The sequence below is a fragment of the Polypterus senegalus genome, chromosome 10 (assembly GCF_016835505.1).
Source record: "Polypterus senegalus isolate Bchr_013 chromosome 10, ASM1683550v1, whole genome shotgun sequence".
NCBI lineage: Eukaryota > Metazoa > Chordata > Cladistia > Polypteriformes > Polypteridae > Polypterus > Polypterus senegalus.
In genome coordinates, this window is record NC_053163.1 from 41,930,612 (window position 1) to 41,951,875 (window position 21,264).

At 39.8% G+C, this 21,264-nt stretch overlaps 1 protein-coding gene across 2 annotated transcripts in view; it reads left to right on the top strand.

Annotated features, from left to right (window-relative positions):
• chm (CHM Rab escort protein) overlaps positions 1-21,264 on the top strand; it is a 283,130-nt gene that overhangs the window by 125,555 nt on the left and 136,311 nt on the right. For both annotated transcript variants that reach the window (XM_039765765.1, XM_039765766.1), the window contains exons 9-10: positions 16,820-16,897; positions 19,473-19,577. In XM_039765765.1, coding sequence (XP_039621699.1) covers positions 16,820-16,897; positions 19,473-19,577 — 183 coding nt within the window. The remainder of the gene's footprint in view (positions 1-16,819; positions 16,898-19,472; positions 19,578-21,264) is intronic.

The following is a 21,264-nucleotide window of genomic DNA, read 5'->3' on the forward strand; positions in this document are numbered from 1 at the left end:
GCAAGTAAATTATATATATGTATGTATATGTGTGTATATGTGTGGCAAGTGGCTGGGGTGGTACCCAGCCGAGATGCCAGGAAGGACCAGAGGAGGGATTACGCCGTCTCCAGACTACAAGAGGCCAACCGCCCTGATGGCTTTAGGGACCACGGGAAAAGAGCTTGGAAGCTAAACCCTATAGGGGCCCGTGCTCACTGCCAGGGGGCGCCCAAATGCCTGAGGAGCTCTGGTCCTCAGCACTTCTGCCACACCTGTCATTCTGGAAGGTTCTCCTCTCTCCACAGAGGACCTCTGGAGCTCTGACAGAGTCACCATTGGTTCTTGGTCACCTCCCTGACTAAGGCCCTTCTCCCCGATCGCTTAGTTTAGATGGCCGGCCAGCTCTAGGAAGAGTCCTGGTGGTTTCGAACTTCTTCCATTTACGGATGATGGAGGCCACTGTGCTCATTGGGACCTTCAAAGCAGCAGAAATTTTTCTGTAACCTTCCCCAGATTTGTGCCTCGAGACAATCCTGTCTCGGAGGTCTACAGACAATTCCTTTGACTTCATGCTTGGTTTGTGCTCTGACATGAACTGTCAACTGGGGGACCTTATATAGACAGGTGTGTGCCTTTCCAAATCACGTCCAATCAACTGAATTTACCCCAGGTGGACTCCAATTAAGCTGCAGAAACATCTCAAGGATGATCAGGGGAAACAAGATGTGCCTGAGCTCAATTTTGAGCTTCATGGCAAAGGCTGTGAATACTTATGTACATGTGCTTTCTCAATTTTTTTATTTTTAATAAACTTGCAAAAACCTCAAGTAAACTTTTTTCACGTTGTCATTATGGGGTGTTGCGTGTAGAATTCTGAGGAAAAAAATGAATTTAATCCATTTTGGAATAAGGCTGTAACATAACAAAATGTGGAAAAAGTGATGTGCTGTGAATACTTTCCAGATGCACTGTAAATCATTCTTGAGGCAGATTGAAGACTTAAGATATGAAGAGGTAGGGGAAGTGACAGCAAAGGTGGTAGGGATGAGAACGGTGCATGCATGGCCACCCTGCTGGCTGCTGCCAAGAGTTGATTCTACAGCCAGCCATCCATCCATCCTCCTTCTGCTTATTCGAGGTCAGTTCGCGGTAGCAGCAGCTTGAGCAGAGAGGCCCAGACTTCCCTCTCCCCGGCCACTACTTCTAGCTCTTCCGAGAGAATCCCAAGGCGTTCCCAGGCCAGCCGGGAGACACAGTCCTTCCAGCGTGTCCCCAGGGCATCCTCCAGGTTGGATGTGCCTGGAACACCTCACCAAGGTGGTATCCAGGAGGCATCCTGATCAGATGCCCGAGCCACCTCATCTGACTCCTCTTGATACGGAGGAGCAGTGGCTCTACTCTGAGCCTCTCTCGGATGACTGAGCTTCTCCCCCTATCTTTAAGGGAAAGCCCAGACACCCTGCGGAGGAAACTCATTTCAGCCACTTGTATTCGCGATCTTATTCTTTCAGTCACTACCCATAGCTCATGACCATAGGTGAGGGTAGGAATGTAGATCGGCTGGTAAATTCAGAGCTTTGCCTTATGGCTCAGCTCCTTTTTCACCACGACAGACCGATGCAGAGCCTGCATCACTGTGGATGCCGCACCAATCTGCCTGTCGATCTCACACTCCATTCTTCCCACACTCGTGAACAAGACCCCGAGATACTTGAACTCCTCCACTTGGGGCAGGATCTCGCCTCCAACCCTGAGAGGGCACTCCACCCTTTTCTGGCTGAGGACCATGGTCTCGGATTTGGAGGTGCTGATTCCCATTCCAGCCACTTCATACTCTGCTGCAAATTGATTCAGAGAGAGCCGAAAAGCACGGCCTTCATAGCAAACAGGACAACATGATCTGCAAAAAGCAGTGACCCAATCCTGAGTCCACCAAACAGGACCACCTCAACACCCTGGCTGCACCTAGAAATTCTGTCCATAAAAGTAATGAACAGAATCAGTGACAAAGGGCAGCCCTAGCGGAGTTCAACTCTCACTGGAAATGGGTTCAACTTACTGCCGGCAATGCGGACCAAGCTCTGACACTTATCAGGGGGTCCGGTACCCCATACTCCCGTAGCACCCCCCACAGGATTCCCCGAGGGACACGGTCAAACGCCTTTTACAAGTCCACAAAACACATGTAGACTGGTTGGGCAAACTCCCATGCACCCTCCAGGACTCTGCTAAGGGTGTAGGGCTGGTCCCTGATGTCCATGCGATGTTGCAGAGGCGTGTCAACCAGGACAGTCCAACAACATCCAGAGCCTTGCGGAACTCCGGGTGTTTCTCATCCACACCCAGGGCCCTGCCACCAAGGAGTTTTTTGACCACCTCGGTGACCTCAGTCCCAGAGATGAGGGAGCCCACCTCCAAGTCCCCAGACTCTGCTTCTTCATTGGAAGGCATGTTGGTGGGATTGAGGAAGTCTTTGAAGTACTTCCCCCACCAACCCACAACATCCCGAGTCGAGGTCAACAGCGCACCATTCCCACCATATACGGTGTTGACACTGCACTGCTTCCCCCTCCTGAGATGCCGGACGGTGGACCAGAATCTCCTCGAAGCTGTCCGAGAGTTGTTCTCCATGGCCTGTTCAAACTCCTCCCATGCCCATGTTTTTGCCTAAGCAACCACCGAAGCCGCTTTCCGCTTGGCCTGTCGGTACCTATTAGCTGCCTTCAGAGTCCCACAGGACAAAAGGGTCCGTTAAGACTCCTTGTTCAGCTTGACGGCATCCCTCACCACCGGTGTCCAACAACGGGTTCAGGGTTTGCCGCTACGACAGGCACCGACCACCTTACAGCCACAGCTCCGGTCAGCCGCCTCAACAATAGAGGCACGGAGCATGGCCCATCCGGACTCAATGTCCCCCACCTCCCTCGGGACGTAGTTGAAGTTCTGCCGGAGGTGGGAGTTGAAGCTACTTCTGACAGGGGACTCTGCCAGACATTCCCAGCAGATCCTCACCTTAAATCCTGGACTGTTTCTTTGAAGGACAAGTGATTGGCAGGATGATGCCAGACCTCGTCCTGTATCCAGACGGTGCCATCTTTCGCATTTATGCCTGGTGCAGCTGCGTTGTTCTTATATGTGAGTGGACGTTTCTTGCGGGGAGAGCTTCTGTTCTCTTTCTCCGATCTGAGTTCACCTCTGTTATAGCGCATTTTTATTTGAAAACAGCAGTGTCAGATCGGGGCAAGCGTGAACTTGACTGAGAGAATAAAACTGAATAAAAAAACGCTAATTCTGTCAAGCAGTATATATTTACAGCTGCTGTTACAGGCGCAAATCAAATGTATGTTTTTATTGTATATTAACAAAACAATAAGAGCAGCTCTCTACTCAAAACGGTAAACTTGAGAATCTGCCAGCATCGAACCCAGAAGCTCTTGATTAGGAGTCAGCAGTTCTTAGCATTGTACCATGCAAGCTGTCACATCGGCCGCCTATATTGTTGAATAAAAGCCCACTTGTTTTGTTATACTTGTACTTTTTGTGAAAGTGTTTATTTGATATTTGGACTTCAGGCTTCACACCTTATACACATGTTTTAAATGTAGGAAGGACGGTCCTTGGGTGTGTGTGGAAACTGTTAACATTTGGATCTAATGATTGAATATAGCACGGAACTGACCTCTCTGTACCATTCTGTTCTCTGCATCTCCTGGACTTCAAAAGAAATACCAGCATGCAGAAAAATGTGGACTCTGGCCAAGATCAGGAAAAAAAAAAAAACTAACTAACTACAACTGCATGAAGGTAGGCAAATGAATATAGTGCTGCATTAGTGCAACAACGTTTTGCGAAATGTACATTACAGGTCATAAAATGAATTATTCCAAATGTCATATATACCTAAGTCTCTTTTCTTTTGTCAGTGCGGCTTTGACATCATGGATCAGAAGGCGCATACTGATTCAGCGTGAGCAGGAACACTCAAGAATAAAACTGAATAAAAAAAATTTCACATCCATAGTCATTCTTAGTCACGCACACCACTCACATCCACGTCCACAGTTTTCCCAGTCTCATTCGCGCACAAGATCTGACACGGTTTTCAAATAAAGAGGGGGTATAACAAAACAAGTTTGTTTGTTATACTATGTCTTTATCTGAAAATGGCGTCAGATCCAGGTAGGGGATGGGGGTGTGGGAGCTTGAAGTGAGTGCAAGAATAAAACTGAAAAATAAAATGCTAACTTTAACTATGAATTTACAGATGCAAATCAAATGTATGCTTTTATTGTATGATATTAACTATAAGAGCAGCTTACTACTGAAAATGGCAAATTTGGGAAGCAGCTGATATTGAAACTGCAACCTCTTGATTGGAAGGCAGCAATTCTTAGCATTGCATGACACAAGCTGTCGTATCAACTGCCTACCGTAACCTGGTTTCTTTTTTCTTCGGTTAAATTCTTGAATAAAAGTGCACTTGTTTTGTTATATTTGTACCTTTTGTGAAAGTGTTTATTTCATATTTGTATTTTAGGCTTCACACATTACACATTTCATGCCTACATTTTTTCAATTATTACTAAAACATGAAAAACGTTTGTGTTAACTACGTTTTTACATAGATTGTTGTTGACACGGAACACACATGAAATTATTCCAAATGTCATATATACCTAAGTCTCTTTTGTCCAATGTTTTCCAAATGATGATGTACTATTTTACCCTATAAAGCTCCAGCACTTCACTCGAAGGTAAGCACTGAGAAACTTCTTTGCTAAATGAACTACAGCGGTGGGCGGGGGGATGGGATACCAGGCTGCTTGCTGCTTATCGACACATTTACAGGACAAAAGACGCTAATGGAGAGGTGAAAAAGGTGGGCGGGATTTATGAGCTTTCTCTTAGGCTCTGGTAATTCTAGTGTTAAAGCCCATTAAGGCATTCCTTTTTTTGATTTTGGACTTTGCAAAAAAATAAACTGTTAATTGTACTGTTGAGAGGGGACACCCCAGAGTCCATACAATCTCAGATTTTTTTTTTCAGCTGTAAAACACACATTAAACTATGTTCATGTGCCCTCCAAGTTTTAGAAAACACATTTACATTTTCTTCTATATTGGGTAACGCATACACATCATAAATGGTTTGATTATTTAGTTGATGATAGTCAATACACACTCTCACCTCACCAATCTTTTTAGCAAGAATTATAGAAGATGCAAAGGGACTTTTCTCATTCCATTATGATTTAATCATTGTATATCCCCTTTAAATGAATTCTAAATAGCCTCAATATTGGTATAACAAATAGGATGAGCCTGCTTGTTAATGGGTGTTAGATCTTTTAACTGTATATGGTGTTTTATTTTGGTGGTGTGTTCAAAATCTAAATCAGACTTGTAGTATTCTTTCCAGTTTCTTAGAGATTCAAAGTTTCTATTCCTCTGAAACTAGAGAATTTGTAAAGTCAAACTATATATTAGTTACGGGTATAGTTTCTTCATCAACTAAACTCAGTCTATATTGAGACAGTCAGTGTGCTAACATCCTAGAAGATCTCTAATTTGGCACTATAGGCATTATATTCTGCACCCAATATAATACCGCTAATTTCTTGTAGTCATTAAGGTATTGCAGATTGTCTCATTTTTTGGCAAAATATGAATTTTAAAAAATTGAGGGAACCCATAAAAACGTAGCTGGACACATAGAAGACCATTAGGAAGATTCATACATGCAAGGAGTTCAATAAGGATTGGAGTATTCTTGATCATTGATCATGCATAATAACATAGGTCATACCTGTTAATTTTACTTTTTCAGTCCAGCCTTTCCTCTAACTCAGTTGTATATCTACAAGAGTGTTCTTTTAACAAGTGTAGCAGAAATACCATGCACTAACAACTTGGTCTTTCTGCAATTTCTACCATCGGCTCTTGTCCTGTATGGGTGGTTTAAGACATTTATATCCAATAAAAAGGGGACATTTCATTGTTTTCCCTAATTTCAGGAGCTGCAAGAACAAGACTTTACACCATCTCTGAGCATCCTGCAGTGGCTTTAGAGATCAAAATATTTATTAAAGTTTATCCAAGATAAGTAGCAGTTTGCCCCTGTTCTTCTTATTTCAAGAATATAATCCAGTGGAAAAAGTGCCAAAGCTTATAAATAAGTACAAAGTGACTGAGAGAGAGAGAGAGAGATTAGTTACCTGTGGTCCTGAATCAAGAAGGCAACTACACACAATTCCTTCTTGTTGAGGAAAACCTTTACATCTAGGGCTACCAATCATCCTGGTATTATTTACCAGTTTAAACCATTATACAGGTACTCCTCACTTTACGACCGAGTTCTGTTCCTTAGGTCAGAGTCAATAGTTACCCCAAACGTCTTTACTTCTGGCTTGACTTTTAAACCTAAGGGATCAAGTTTATTTCTAATATCCTCACTAAATTGATTTGTGCCAATCACTAAGATTTCTGTTTTCTCCTTATTTACTTTGAGAAAATTGCTGCTCATCCATTTGGAAATACAAGACAGACACAGGATCAGAGAGCCAAGAGTGTCAGGGTAATCGGGGACTATCGATAAATACAGCTGTGTTTTTTATCTGCATAGCTGTGGTAGCTCACCTTGTGCTTTGAGATAATCTGACCTAATGGAAGCATATATATTGAGAAGAGCAGACCCAGAATAGATCCTTGTGGTATACCATATAAAATATCACGCATCTCCGAGGTTTAATCACCACAACTAACAGAACATTTTATACCTGTTAAGTAAGACTGAAATTTAAGACCTTGCCCGAGAAGCCCGTCCATTGACTGAGGCTATTTATGAGAATACTGTGATCAGTTGTGTCAAATTCTGTACTCAAGTCTTAAGAAAACAAGAACAGATATATGGCCTCTATTCATATTAACCCACAAGTCATTCGCTACTTTAACAAGTGCAGATTCTATAATATGATTTGTGCTAAAACCTGATTGGAACTTATCAAGAATAGAATGTTTATTCAAGTAATAATTTAGCTGTGTAGTGACTGCCATTTCTAGAATTTTACTTAAAAAAAGGCAGGTTAGGTATTAGTTTAAAATTGACAAAAACCAGAAGAGTTGTGATTATTTTTCTTGAGCAGGGGTTTGACAACTGTTGACTTAAGAAAATTAGGAAAGACCCCCGTATCTAATGATGAGTTCACTATGTCCAGTACGCTATCAATTAGCATAACAAAGACTTTGTAAAAGCCTGTTGGTATTGGGTCAAGGACGCAGGGGGAATGTTTCAATTTTGAAATTATTCTGCCTAATTCAGGTAGATCTATTCTGTTGAAATAATTTAACTCACTTAAAATGGAATAGTGGGGTTCACTGAGATTAACTTGGGGGTACTATAATTTCTAATGTCATCAGTTTTGTGTTTAAAAAATATTGCAAAATCCTCAAGTTTTGCTAGTAGTTTTTAGGAGGCATTCCATCGACTGAGCTGGGTTTAGAAGATGATCAACATTTGCACCAGAAGCAAGCTCTTGGGCATTCTTTTTTTATCAGAAATATGTCTCTACATCAAGATTTTCTTGGAAAAATTAGCTTAAAAACATCCCTGATGCTCGAGATAAGGGCTCTTTTTGGGTATTCTCCCTTTGACTTAATACTGTCAAGCTTGATCTGCAATCCCGCAATCTGTTAAAAGAGTAGAATCTTATACTTTGGCAAAATTAGATTAATCCCTGGGAGTAGTGTAAATAAATTAAGACTTTTAACACTAGAATTACCAGAGCCTACGAAAAAACTCGTAAATCCGTCCCACCTTAAATCGCTTCTTAAATCCCTTCACACCTCTCCGCCAGCGTCCTTTGTCCTCTAAATGTGCTGATACAGAGAAGCTAGAAGCAGCCGGCTATTCCATCCCCCCACCAATTTAGAACGTGCACGAACTTCTCCCAGCTCATGCCTTGATTGAGTATCTGGGAGTGAAGTGGAGTTTTAGAGTGGAAATAATAGATTGTTATTTGGAACACACGCATTTCATGCCTGTTCCGTTTCTACAGTAATCTGTGTAAACACATTGTTAAAACAGAAATGTTTTTTATATTCTAGTGGTAGATGACAAAATGTAGGCATAAACTATATAATGTATGAAGCCTGAAGTTCAAATATCATAGAAACATTTTCAGAAAAGGTACAAATATAACACAACAATTGCGCTTTTATTCAAAAATATAAGTGCAGAAACAAAACGCTGCCTTAACATGCGACATTGACACCCGTTTATTATGACTGCCTCCGTGGCGTAATAGAATCAGCTGCCGACTGGGAATCAAAAGGTCGCGAGTTCGAACCTGCACCACTCCGTTTTGAGAAGTAAACTGCTCTTAGTCTTAACTATTTTAGAATAAAAGCATACATTTGATTTCAGTCTGTAACAGCCGGTGTAATTTATGATCCTTGTAATGGTTAGCTTTGTTTTTTTTATTTTTAAATTCACTTTTCATTCTCTTAGTCGCATTCAGAATCAATCCATACAACCCCATCTGACACAGCTGTTTTCACATAAAGACGCGCTATAGCTCTGCAGTGTACCACGATGCATAATAACGGCCACCAAGGGTTCTGACACACAAACGCTGGCGAAGCTGCCTTCTTCATATCTCACTGTCACTTGATTTTCCTTTTATTCAGTTTTATTGAGTGTTCCTGCCAGTCCCCGCATGTTGCTATATGCTGTTTCTTTTGTACTCCAGGACATGCAGAGGAGAGAATGGTAAAGAGCATTAACTTCGGCGCTATATGCAATCATCAGACACTTCCCATCTGCCCGTGTCGCTCAAACACAGGAACATATGTTGGTGTAAAAGTATAACAAAAGTGCACTTTTATTCAAGTGCACTTTTTCCATCGCCTTTTCCTGAAAGAAGCAATGTACCCACTTCTCTCTATGCTGTGGTTTCTATTACACACCTGAAAGAAAGAGACAATATATGTGAAAACATCATCGCAGTAATGCAATATTATTTGAAAACGAACAGCATCAGATTGGGTGTGAATTTATGCAGGAACTGGAAATTCTCTGATGTGGGACCTTCCCCCAGGGAAGAAAGTACAGTGTTAGGTGCTCATTCAGTGTAATAGGAACCATAGCACAGAGAGGTGTGTACACTGCAGCAAGTACAGGTGTCGTAAATGTAGGAAGAACGGTCCTTGGGTGTGTGGGAACTGTTAATATTTGAATGTGATGATTTTATATAGCACGGAATGGAAGTCAGTTCCATTGTCATTTCGGCCCTTCGGTTGTAATATGACCAAGCTGTGCACTTAGCTTATTCTTGAACATGCAACGTACAGTTGGCCATGTGAAAAGTAATCTTGTCTCAAATCTCACAGCTTGGATTGCTGCTGTCATAATCGGTTTGAGTTTCATGGTTTGTTTCAATTACGACAGTATTTGCAGGACTTGGGTTGAAGTGACATTCGGCATCTGGCAAGCGTTGTAAGCCTACAACCGGTTTCATCGATAACTTCGCATCCAGCTTTTGAGAGTTTAAACATTCATAAACATCAAAGTGTCCACTACTGAAATTGTCACCTGTGAATCTAAGATGTTTAAGAGGCATTGGCGGTTTGTCGAAAGGTGTAAAATATTTGGCCATTTCGGTACACTTGAAAGCGACAACCGAACAATTCCGTGGCAGCCATCAATTCAAATGCAGAACCATAGGTGAAGGGCTTATGCACTTCACTCTTATAGTGCTCCTGTGTAGTATAATTATCTCCTGTACCATCATCAGTCCACACCTGGATCCTGTCCCAGTCATTCAATACATAAGACACAATGTTCCTCCGGATATTAAGAGTGAGCCTGATATGGCCATGCAATATGTAACAAAGAGAATGGAAAAGGCAGGTGCCATCTCTGGGCATGGAAACCACTCGGTAAGTGACAGTTCTTTGATCGATGGTGATCACCTCGATAGACATGTTAATGGAGGTACGGTTGGAACAATAAAGGAAATGGGTACCTGAACAATGTAAAGTAAGTCTGAAATACCTACACAATAACTATAATCGTAATAAATGAACAATAAAACAGCGGAGAAGCCGTGGTTTAAATAAAAAGGCTATAGTTATCAGCAGGGAGACGTGAATCCCGTGGCAAAGCAAGGAAGGGAATGTAGAGACCGGAGCGACGGACGGCCTTATATAGGCAGGAAGCCAATAACGTGGGAGGTGTTGGAATGGGGGATCCAACGCCGCCTCACACGGTGACCGAGCTGCAGGCTATGGATGTACAGTACAACCTCAATTATCCGGTTTAATGACCGGAGCCCGTCATCTGGATAATCAAAAATTATAAAAATTCACAAATGCTAGAATAGGTGCTGTACAGTGAAATTCTTACCTTTCTTGTGTTGTTTATGAAGTTTTCTTGACAAAATCAGACTGGACACGCTGCTTTGTGTTCTTGCAGCACTTCAATTTTATTGACGTGCGGAGCTTGCGAAGTGTTAGGATGTCACTAAAATTTGAATCCGCTTCCTGCTCAAGAAAGTCTAGCAATGTTTCGGTACAATTTAGTGCTTCTGCAATCGAAGCTTTCTTTTCTGAAGGTTCGTCATCAACTGCGTCATCGTCGCTTTCTTCAGGCAATTCCGCACTTGACTTCACTTCTGCAGCAAGGGCGTCGTCGTCTTTCACTTGATATCCAGGCTGATCAATGTCAGAGAGTAGCCATTCTTCGATGTTTTCTCTGTCTACGTCTTCAAATCCATTTACATTTTGAATTTCCTCCAAAAGCGATGCCGCTGTTATTTCTTGGCTTTCACTGTCATTGACGTTTTCAACACTATCCATTACATCAGGGAACAATTTTTGCCATGACTTTCGAAAGGTTAAGTTCGGCATGTCATCCCAACTCTCTGAACATGAAAAAATTGCATCCTTAATTGTCCATTTCTTGTAAAACTCACGGAGATCTCCGTCTGCTTCCAAGACTGAACGGAGTAAAGATTTCTTGTAACGACGCTTGAATGCTTCTAAGACGCCCTGGTCCATAGGTTGCTTAAGCGACGTCAGGTTTGGAGGAAGATATGCGACGAAAATCTGGTCATCGCTTGTTTTCAGGACATTTTCGCTAGGATGGGAAGGTGCGTTGTCCAACAGTAACACAGCTCTTTGTGGCAAATTTTTGGAGCATAGATGGTCTCGAACAGCAGGAACAAAATGTTTAAAAAAACAATCTTTAAAAATCTCTCTGTTCATCCATGCTTTGGTCTGATTGTAGTAAAGAACAGGAAAATTGCGCATTTGTGTTCACTTAAATGATCGTGGATTCTTAGACTTTCCAATGCATATGAGTTTCAATTTGTGCGAACCACTAGCGTTAGCGCATACTAGCACTGTTATTCGTTCCTTACTGGACTTGTGACCTGGAGCAGACTTTTCTTCTTTTGATACGAGCGTTTTTGACAGCAAAGCCTTCCAGTGCAACCCAGTCTCGTCAGCATTATAAAGCTGGTCAGGCGAAAGATTATGAGCCTCGACAAGACATTTAAATACCGTTACGTATAGTGCTGCAGTGTCAGAATCGCCGCTTTAGTTTCTCACCTTGGATATCCAACTGTCTAATTCCATGGCGAGATTTGAAACATTGCAGCCATCCTTGAGACGCAGCAAATGGTTCAGGAATCTTCATCTCACAGTGACACCATTTCGCTTTTTCGAGTAGCAATAATAATAATAATAATTCATTACATTTATATAGCGCTTTTCTCAGTACTCAAAGCGCTATCCACACAGGGAGGAACCGGGAAGCGAACCCACAATCTTCCACAGTCTCCTTACTGCAAAGCAGCAGCACTACCACTGCGCAATGGCCCGGGTACAGGATATCCCTCGGTGCGTTTTTGCTTGAACCATTCAAACACAGCTCTATCCAGATCGTCAAATTTTGAACCCTTTGTTGTCTTGCGTGCACTTGTCCCGTTAAATGTATCGGATGAAGTTACGAACTTGTAGAGTTCATCTTTCTTCCGATCAATATCACGCACTGTTTGATTTCCTATGTTAAATTCCCCCTTTTCAGCACGTTCAACAATTTGCAGTTTCGTAGCAATTGACAAAACAACTCTTTTTCTTTTTGCTCCCGCACTGGACCCCGACATTTCGGCACGAACTTATGCAAAACCGCTTTCTAACCTCGAGGTGCGGACGCCAACTGAATGAACCCGGAACAAGGCATCGCCTACACGGACCGCGCGACCCATACAAAACTTATTGACGAATGGCAGTCGTCTGAGTTTGGAAAAAGGGGAGGGAGAGTGTTCAGAACTAGTCCTCTGCATTGGATTAAGTCTAATGGTTTTTCATAGCAGGGGATCGCCTGGCTGGTGCACAGATGCTATACTGTACTTTCAATCCTTTTAGAGTAATTCTCAGAAACCCATTAACAAAGAAAACTTTAGCTGTGACACACGTAGTGTACATTCCTGTAGTCAGAATTCTTGGAGGTGAAATCTTGGTGGTTTTGTGATGTCTCACACTTTTTTTTTTTTTGACAATCCCGGATAACCAAATGCACGGTTAATTGAAGACCGGATAATCGAGGTTCCACTGTATATATGTACATAAGTAGGATTCAGTTAGCGTTGGGAATCTGCGTATCAAATTTCTTGAAGATGGGCACATAAGTAACAAAGACCGTTGGAAAGTTCAATATGGCGGCCAACAGTGGCGTCATACCACCGAAATAAGTACGTACATCGGTTTTGGTTAGCACAGGGAAGCCGTCTACCAAATTTCGTGAAGATGGGGTCATAAATAAGAAAGTTCAACATGGCGGACGTTGTCGACCGTTATGACCGCTACACATAGAATTTCGAAATGAAACCTTCTTAACATTTGTAAGTAAGCTGTAAGGAATGAGCCTGCCAAATTTCAGCCTTCTACCTACACGGGAAGTTGGAGAATTAGTGACATTGGAAAGTTCAATATGGCGGCCGACAGTGGCGTCATACCACCGAAATAAGCACGTACATTTGTTTCGGTTAGCTTAGGGAATCCGCCCACCAAATTTCATGAAGATGGGGCCATAAATAAGAAAGTTCAACATGGCGAACGTTTGTCTACCGTTATGACCGTTACGCGTAGAATTTCGAAATGAAACCTGCTTTGACTGTTACGCGTAGAATTTCGAAATTAAACCTGCTTAACTTTTGTAAGTAAGCTGTAAGGAATCAGCCTGCCAAATTTCAGCCTTCTCCCTACACAGGAAGTTGGAGAATTAGTGACTTTGGAACGTTTAATATGGAGGCCGACAGTGGCGTCATACCACCAAAATAAGTACGTACATTGGTTTTAGTTAGCGCAAGGAAGCAGCCTACCAAATTTCATGAAGATGGAGCCAGAAATTAGAAAGTTCAACATGGCGGACATTGTCAACCGTTATGACCGTTAGGTGTAGAATTTCGAAATGAATCCTGCTTAACTTTTGTAAGTAAGTTGTAAGGAATAAGCCTTTGAATTGAAAAAAATGCTATGAGGTATCACCAAAAGCTTTTTATTTTCCAAATGTAGATATAAAAAAAGTTTTTTTACTTTAAATTTTAAAAATTATTTCGTCCAAATTGTGGCCTTGATGGCTGATACACATTTGGAGCCGTTCTTGGAAGTTTGCCATTACTCTCACTAGTATGTCGGGCGAAAAACCTCGGCCTTGAGGTACCCCCACAGAAAAAAGTCACAAGGACTTAAATCAGGCGAGCGCAAATGATGTGCTGTATGGGCTGTATTTCCATCCGGTTGGAACCAGAAGTCCTCTAGGTTGTGTTCTTCCCCATACTCTTCAATTTTCAGGTGCAGAAAATTTTCCAACATGTTGCAGTATCAATTGGAATTCACAGTAACTGTGACTCCACCCTCTTCAAAAAAGTAAGGCCCAATGATGCCTATAGACGACACAGCACACCAAACTTTCACTTTTGGGCTGTGAAGGGGTCATGGAGTTCTCGAGGGTTTTCAGCAGCCCACTAGCGAAACTTTTGTTTGTTCACTGTGCCAGAAAGTTGGAAATGGGCCTCATCGCTACTGCACAGAATGCCAGTGGGAGGCACAGCTGCGAGGATCCCGTTACAACCATCCATATGTCCTCCCCAGTCTGCAGGAGACAATTCCTGACCAATCATAATCTTGTATGGGTGTAAATGAAGGTCATTATGCAAAATTCGCCTCATAGTTCTTTCTGAAATCTGAAGAGCTGAGGCATGTTTCCGTGCTGAACGCGTTGGAGACAGCTCAATTGAAGCCCTCACTGCAGCAGTGTTTTCGGGTGTTCTCACATTTTTGAGACTTCTGGGTGTTTTTCTCTACAGTGCAGATCCTATCGCCCTTACTCTTGAACCCACAGCAAAATCGTTTTCCGGTCTAGAACACTTTCATTAGCACGTAAACCGAACTGCGTGCGAAACACCCTCTGCGTCGCAGCTACAGATTCGCCATTTTTGAAAAAAGCCTCCACTACAAAGCCTCGATGCTCACCCGACCACGGCATGGAGACGACTGAAAACTTTATTATGTACCGTACCTAACGGAACGGGCCGCACCCCTCTACCTGCTTTGGGGACCCCACGGTGATTTTTTTGAAATGTGGGAGTTATTTCTGCTACACCCTGTAGATTGAAATATAAGTAACAAGCTGGTTAGGTTTGCAGATGATACCAAGATAGGTGGATTAACAGATAATTTGGAATCTATTAAATCATTACAGAAGAACTTGAATAGTATACAGGCTTGGGCAGATTTGTGGCAGATGAAATTCAGTGTCAGTAAATATAAAGTATTACACATAGGAAGTAAAAATGTTAGGTTTGAATACACAACGGTTGTTCGGAAAATTGTGAGTACACCTTATGAGAAGGATTTAGGAGTCATAATGGACTATAAACTATCGACTCCCAGAAAGTGTTCAGAAGCCATTAATAAGGCAAACACAACGTTAGGTTATATAGCACAATGTGTGGAGTACAAGTCCAAGGAGGTTATGCTCAACTAATTCACTGGTGAGGCCTCTTCTGGAGCACTGTGTGCAGTTTTGGTCTCCAGGCTACAAAAAGGATATAGCAGTACTAGAAAAGGTCCAGAGAAGAGCGACTAGGCTGATTCCAGGGCTACAGGGGTTGAATTATGAGGAAAGATTAAAAGAGCTCAGCCTATACAGTTTAAGCAAAAGAAGATTAAGAGGTGACATGATTGAAGTGTTTAAAATTATGAAGGGAATTAGTACAGTGGATCAAGTCTGTTATTTCAAAATGAGTTCATCAAGAACATTGGGACACATTTTTTAAATTTTTAATGGTAAATTTTGCACAAACATTAGGAAGTTTTTTTTTACACAAAGAATAATAGACACTTGAAATAAGCTACCAAGTAGTGTGGTAGACAGTATTACTCTAGGGACTTTCAAAACTCAACTTGATTGTTTTTTGGAAGAAATAAGTGGATGGGACTGGTGAACTTTGCTGGGCTGAATGGCCTGTTTTCGTCTAGATTGTTGTAATTTTTTTTAGTGAACAACATTAGTTATAGTTCTTTTGTAAGAGCTTTTAGTATTTCATTGCATTTAAATGAAAAATGTTAATGTACAAACTTTGTTTTTTAGTTTTGTACTTAAGTATGTTATAATGTCACCCAGCATACAGCTTTCACTTTTACAACATAAGACTACCACTGAGATTGACTGTGATGGAAATAGTATCCAATTGTTAGTTGGGACAAAAACTACCTAATATCTATAAATTCTGAAATCCTACTAGTAAAGAAACCTAATCTTTTATGGCAGACGCAAATATTTTAAACAAAATGCTTCACCTCCTAAGACTTTTTTTTTTTTTTTTTATTTTGGATACAAAACTATTCATGTTCACTAGGTGTGTTGAGCAAGCAATGGATGTTGAAGAGATTCCTTAGAGGTTATAGCTTAACAATATTGTATTCATTAAGGTTTTCTTAATTTTGACAATGCCTTGAGTAAATGCATTCTGTGTTTTTGAGATCTTGATACTGAGCTACAGCCATTTAACTCACTGAAGTAAAATATAATTTTTTGTTTTTCTAAACTTAGAGGTCTATTAAATGCCTGAATCCCTTCTAAACTAATAATTAATCTCACTGCAAAATAGTAATTATGTCTAACCATTTCATAGCTCTTTTCACATCCAAAACTGTAACGGGGAAGTACATTCCCACACAATATTAATGTTCATATGCAAATGTAATTTAAAGTTATGCAGACAGAGGACTTGAGATTTTCAATATATGTGAACTTAATGACAATGGATGGGGAAAAAACCAACTCAACTTAACAATTTTACAGCACAAAATAAGCTTTTGTATTACACAGTCATTTGAATTAAAGTCACGGATGGCCACCTGGATGCATTAATTTTTGGCATACCCATCATTTTACTGCACATGCTTATGTAATTAACTGTAATGTAACATGATAGTGTGGTATTGTGACTGTCAGAGTGGATATCGTGATCCCATTCACTCAAATATCTCAATTTAAAATGACCAGGAGAAGCAACATAGTTCATAGTTCCTTAATAGAATACTTAAAAAAAAAAAAAAAAAGGTCAGTAGCTACTGGTATTGAGAATTGCAATAATTTAAATAAATAACAAGCAAATATTTTTTTCCAGAACGAGTACCTTAATGTAAATCCTGGATTGTAATGCTAAGTGTAATGTAAATTTTTAAGAATGATCAATTACACTTAAATATTTTAGTTTTTTAAGTAACTTATTTTATTATCTTTTTATAATGTCTCTGCTTCCATACAGGATGTGTGCTGTTTTTGGTGGGATTTACTGTCTTCGTCATGGTATCCGGTGTCTAGTAGTTGACAAGGAAACAAGAAGGTAAATTACTACTTCCTAATTACATTTGCCATATTAATTGAAAGATTACATGTCTGAATAACAATGAGAGAACTATGCCAAGACCTAATATTCTCTAATAATTAAGTCACAGTTAAGAGTTCACAGGTCATTTAATCATTACTCAATCTAATATTTTGTAATGTGCAACATAATTTTAGCAGTGCAGGTGGGTTGATTGTAGAGGAGGAAATTTAATTTCTAAAAAGGAGCAGGAGTGGTATTCAAAATCAGTCTTGTGCTACACTGTAGAATAGATGTTCATGTAAATATTCAGGTACTCAGTTTGGTTTCCATTTTTCAGAATGAAATGCAACTTTCAAGTTGGGGCTAAAAAGTATAAACCGTCTGGTCCTCCTTTCATAGTGAATGGTCAGTTAATGTTTTTGTAAGGTTAATAACAATATCTAAGGTGCAAATTAAGCAGGTTCAGTTAATTTTAATGTGACATGTAAAGTTGATGAAAGTAGTAATATGCATTAAAAGCTACATGTGAAGTGTTTCTAGGAAACATAGTGTAAAGTTGTAGCAATGTTACATAATAGGTTTATTTGTGTCCAATATGTCATATGTAAATTTAGCTCTCTGTTACTAGTTTTCCAAAATTATTGGAGCAATTTCTTTAAGGACGGAATTGTGGAATGCGGTGGAGCTTTGTGGACAACAAAGTTTTGTGTGTTTCCTCATTAGTTACCTATATAAATCCATGGGGAGGTCTACTGGGGACACCTTTTTTGTTCAGACTTTCCATTTGTTTGTTTACCAATAATAAGAAATAATTCCCAGTCAGCAAACTAACTATGAAGCCAAAGAACAGTTTTACAGTATCAGTTTTAGCACTGTAAGAGTGGTAGCACAGAGCTGTAATTCCTGCTTCAGAGCATCAGGTTCTACACATTTTCCCCATATATTTTTGGATTAATTGATATCGGTGAGTGTCAGTGAGTTTGCTCACTCTCAAAGGTTGTCCTGAGAACTTTTATTACCAGATCTTCAGCAATGCCTACAGTAAAAAATGTGATAATGCCTTTTTCATTTAGAGATTTTTTTTAATTGACATGCCACAGTAAGGGCCAGGTTTCAGGCTTTTATTAAAAATACAACAGAGTTTAATCAGTTCAGTTCAGTTTATATATATTTTTACCTGTACAAAGTACAGTAAAAAGATATATGCTATGCTTTCCACTCGGTATCTTCAGGACCTTGTTAAGTTCTCTGAAATTTTGGACTGTAATCTTTTAGTGACTCATTTCTCTGACTCTGACATAGTCCCCAACATTTTGCTGCTCATATATTCTAAAACTACTTTTGTCTAATTTAGGTGCTACACAGTTGCTTTTGAGACACATCATGAGCTTGTAAATGACTGTAGTGTAAGTTTCTCAGAAAACCAAAAATATTCTTTCTCTTGGGTAGTGCCTTAAATTCTCAACCAAATATCATGAACATCCCTTCCTAATATGAGTCGGTTAAGAGAAAAGCCAGTGGTAGAATGAGCAGTAATACAACAGACTTGAAGTGAGCATAGGAAGATATTCATTCCAATTCTTTTAATCTAAGTCTATAAGAGGGTATGGTTCAATTGGTCATTTAGTGAGGAATGGTAAGGAGTTTTGGAAGTTCTGGTAATTTGCAATTAACAACATACCTAAGCAAAAACAGCACTCTCAAAATGTCAACCTTGATCAATTTGCATCTCAAGAGGATTTCCAAAATGTGCCTTTTTGCAATTATTTAGCTCCCTGCCTTGGTATTGGAAATACCTCTTCCTATATTATGAACTGGGTGGAGGCATTTCCAATATGATGAGAATGTATCTGTTGCCCAACTGTGACAAGGGAAGGAGCCTAAGAATATCTAGGTGAACTCTGTCCTTAGGTGCCCCAGCAGCGATAGTTTTGCAGTTTTGCTTTGACATTGTCATTGCTTCTTTCTCTGCAAGTCTGACATTCAGAATATGTTTTTGTAAACAAGCACACATCACTTCCTATGCCAAACCAATGATGCAAGCATGGCATTGAACTCTCTGTAGGGTTTTATCCTATGATGTCCCAAGCAATGTCATCCTTGCAATGACTAAAATTCCAGGTATCTGAATGGATGAATAGTGAAGAGAATCAAGACACAGACGCAACAATGTGAAAATAGTACTTTGGTTTTGTTACAACAGTGCTAGTAAACTATTTACAAAAATAATCTCTTGCAGTTATATAATTTTCAGTGCAACAACATGAATGAAGAGCAAATATAAATGCAGGTGCAATTTACAATAATTACAGTGGCTCCAAAAGAAAGGTGATGAAAAGGACAATACCAAGAAGAATCATCTGGAAACCACCATGGACATACAAATAATCAGTGGACCTATATACAGTAATGCTCACACATACTCATTGCACTCAAACTCAGCTGCAGCTCTGTTCTCTTTGTAGACCATCAAAAATCAACCTGTACCTTGGTTTTATAGGCCAAGCAAGATGTATTGAGTTTGGTTTTAACTAGGGTATTTCACAGAAGACTTTAAAAGTATAATTGCTGCTTATGTTTTCATTTATAGATGTAAAGCCATCATTGACTCTTGTGGTAAGCGAATCAGTTGTGGGCATTTTCTTGTGGAGAGCAGTTACCTGTCAGACGATCATCACCAAAAAGTAAAATACAGGTATTATTTTTTTCTTTTTAGAAAAATTAATATTCTTTCTGTAATTTAACTTTGATAAACAAACTAGAGGTTATAAAAAATGTACTTTTTAATACATATAACCATTTTCTTGAAAAAGAATGCTTTTAGAATTACCTATAATCTGAGAATGTTTACAGAACAAGCTATCTGGACTACTAAAGCTAAACAAGAGTCACAGTTTTAAATACTAAATTGAAGCATTTCTGATAATCCACATGGCGATTTAATTACCCGAAGAATAAGGCATGTACAAATTATGACTAGTGAACACACTATACAGTGTATATACTACTTACACCTTTTCCTGTTTTGCTATTTTTCATCTATGGTCATAAGCACTATTTATAGGAATTTGTCTTAAAAACCTTGCATTTTTTGAGTTGAATTTGCCTTTAGCTTTAAATTACTTAATTCTTAATACTTCGGTACTGTAGATGATAGTACAACTAATGGTGATAGACAGCTATACTGTATATACCTTTTGTCAGTTTTTAATAGTTTTCTGGATTTTTGTTAATTACATAACTTTTCATTAGTTGTCTTTTTGATTACACATTCCAGCTGAGTTGAGTCTGTAGTTATAACGTCTAAGCAGGAACTAAGAACATATATTATTAATTTAGCCTAGAAATTACTGTTTATTTATTTTTTAAAATCATGACTTTTCTTCATATGCTTATTATTTTCTTGAGGCCATCTTCTTCTCAGGCATATCTGTGTTTGTTCTATTATAACATTTATTGCTATTTCCTAGAGACATTTCATAGCTGCTCCTCATATTTGCTTTCTTCCATTCCATTGGCCTCATTATATACCACTGATCTTATTATTTGCTGCTAAACACCCTCTTGCTTCTCTGTCTTATTTGAACATTTAAGTTCTATGCAATTTATATCTCACTCAACAACCCATTTCCCATTATGATCTGTAATAATTGTGGCTTGTGTGATTTTCCTTGTATAGAGAAGTGAATTAAGTGTTGAAGAACATTTTGTTTTGGCTTCAGCTGAGCAGACTAAAGTTCTTTCAGAACTTTATCTGTCCAATTTGGTATTGTAAATTGAATCTGCAGAAAGTAAAATAGTTTTAGTTGTATGTTATGTAATCTCTTGCAGAACTCTACAATGTGAGATGACTTTCAGCACATCACAATATCCTGGAATGATATTCTGTAAGATGACACCACTAGACGCCAGCTCTAATCATGCTCTGTGTTTACAGCCTCTACAATGGGTTGCATTTATTATGATTGCCATGACACTTATAAACATAGTATCAGTGGTTACTCATCAGATGTCTGACCCCATATTCTTTGAATTGGTTTGGCCAAGTGAGATCTTTAGTAAAATTGGGGACAAAATCTGCAGACGCACCTTAGAGAAACATTGAGGTTAATGTGCTGGAGTACCTAACAGGATGAAGACCAGAGCACACTGACCATCTCTGCCCAGTGTCCTACTAGCCAGTGTTTACTCACTGGAGAATAAGCTGTATGACATCAGAGCAAGGGAAAAGTTCCAGCGAGACGTTGGAGACTTTAACATCTTTTGCTCCATAAAAACTTGGCAGACTCCAACAGTACCAGACCATGTGAATTGAAATGCTGAATCCCTCTCTGTTTATCGTATAGACTGAACAGAGGAGTCTGGCAAATTGAAAGGTGGAG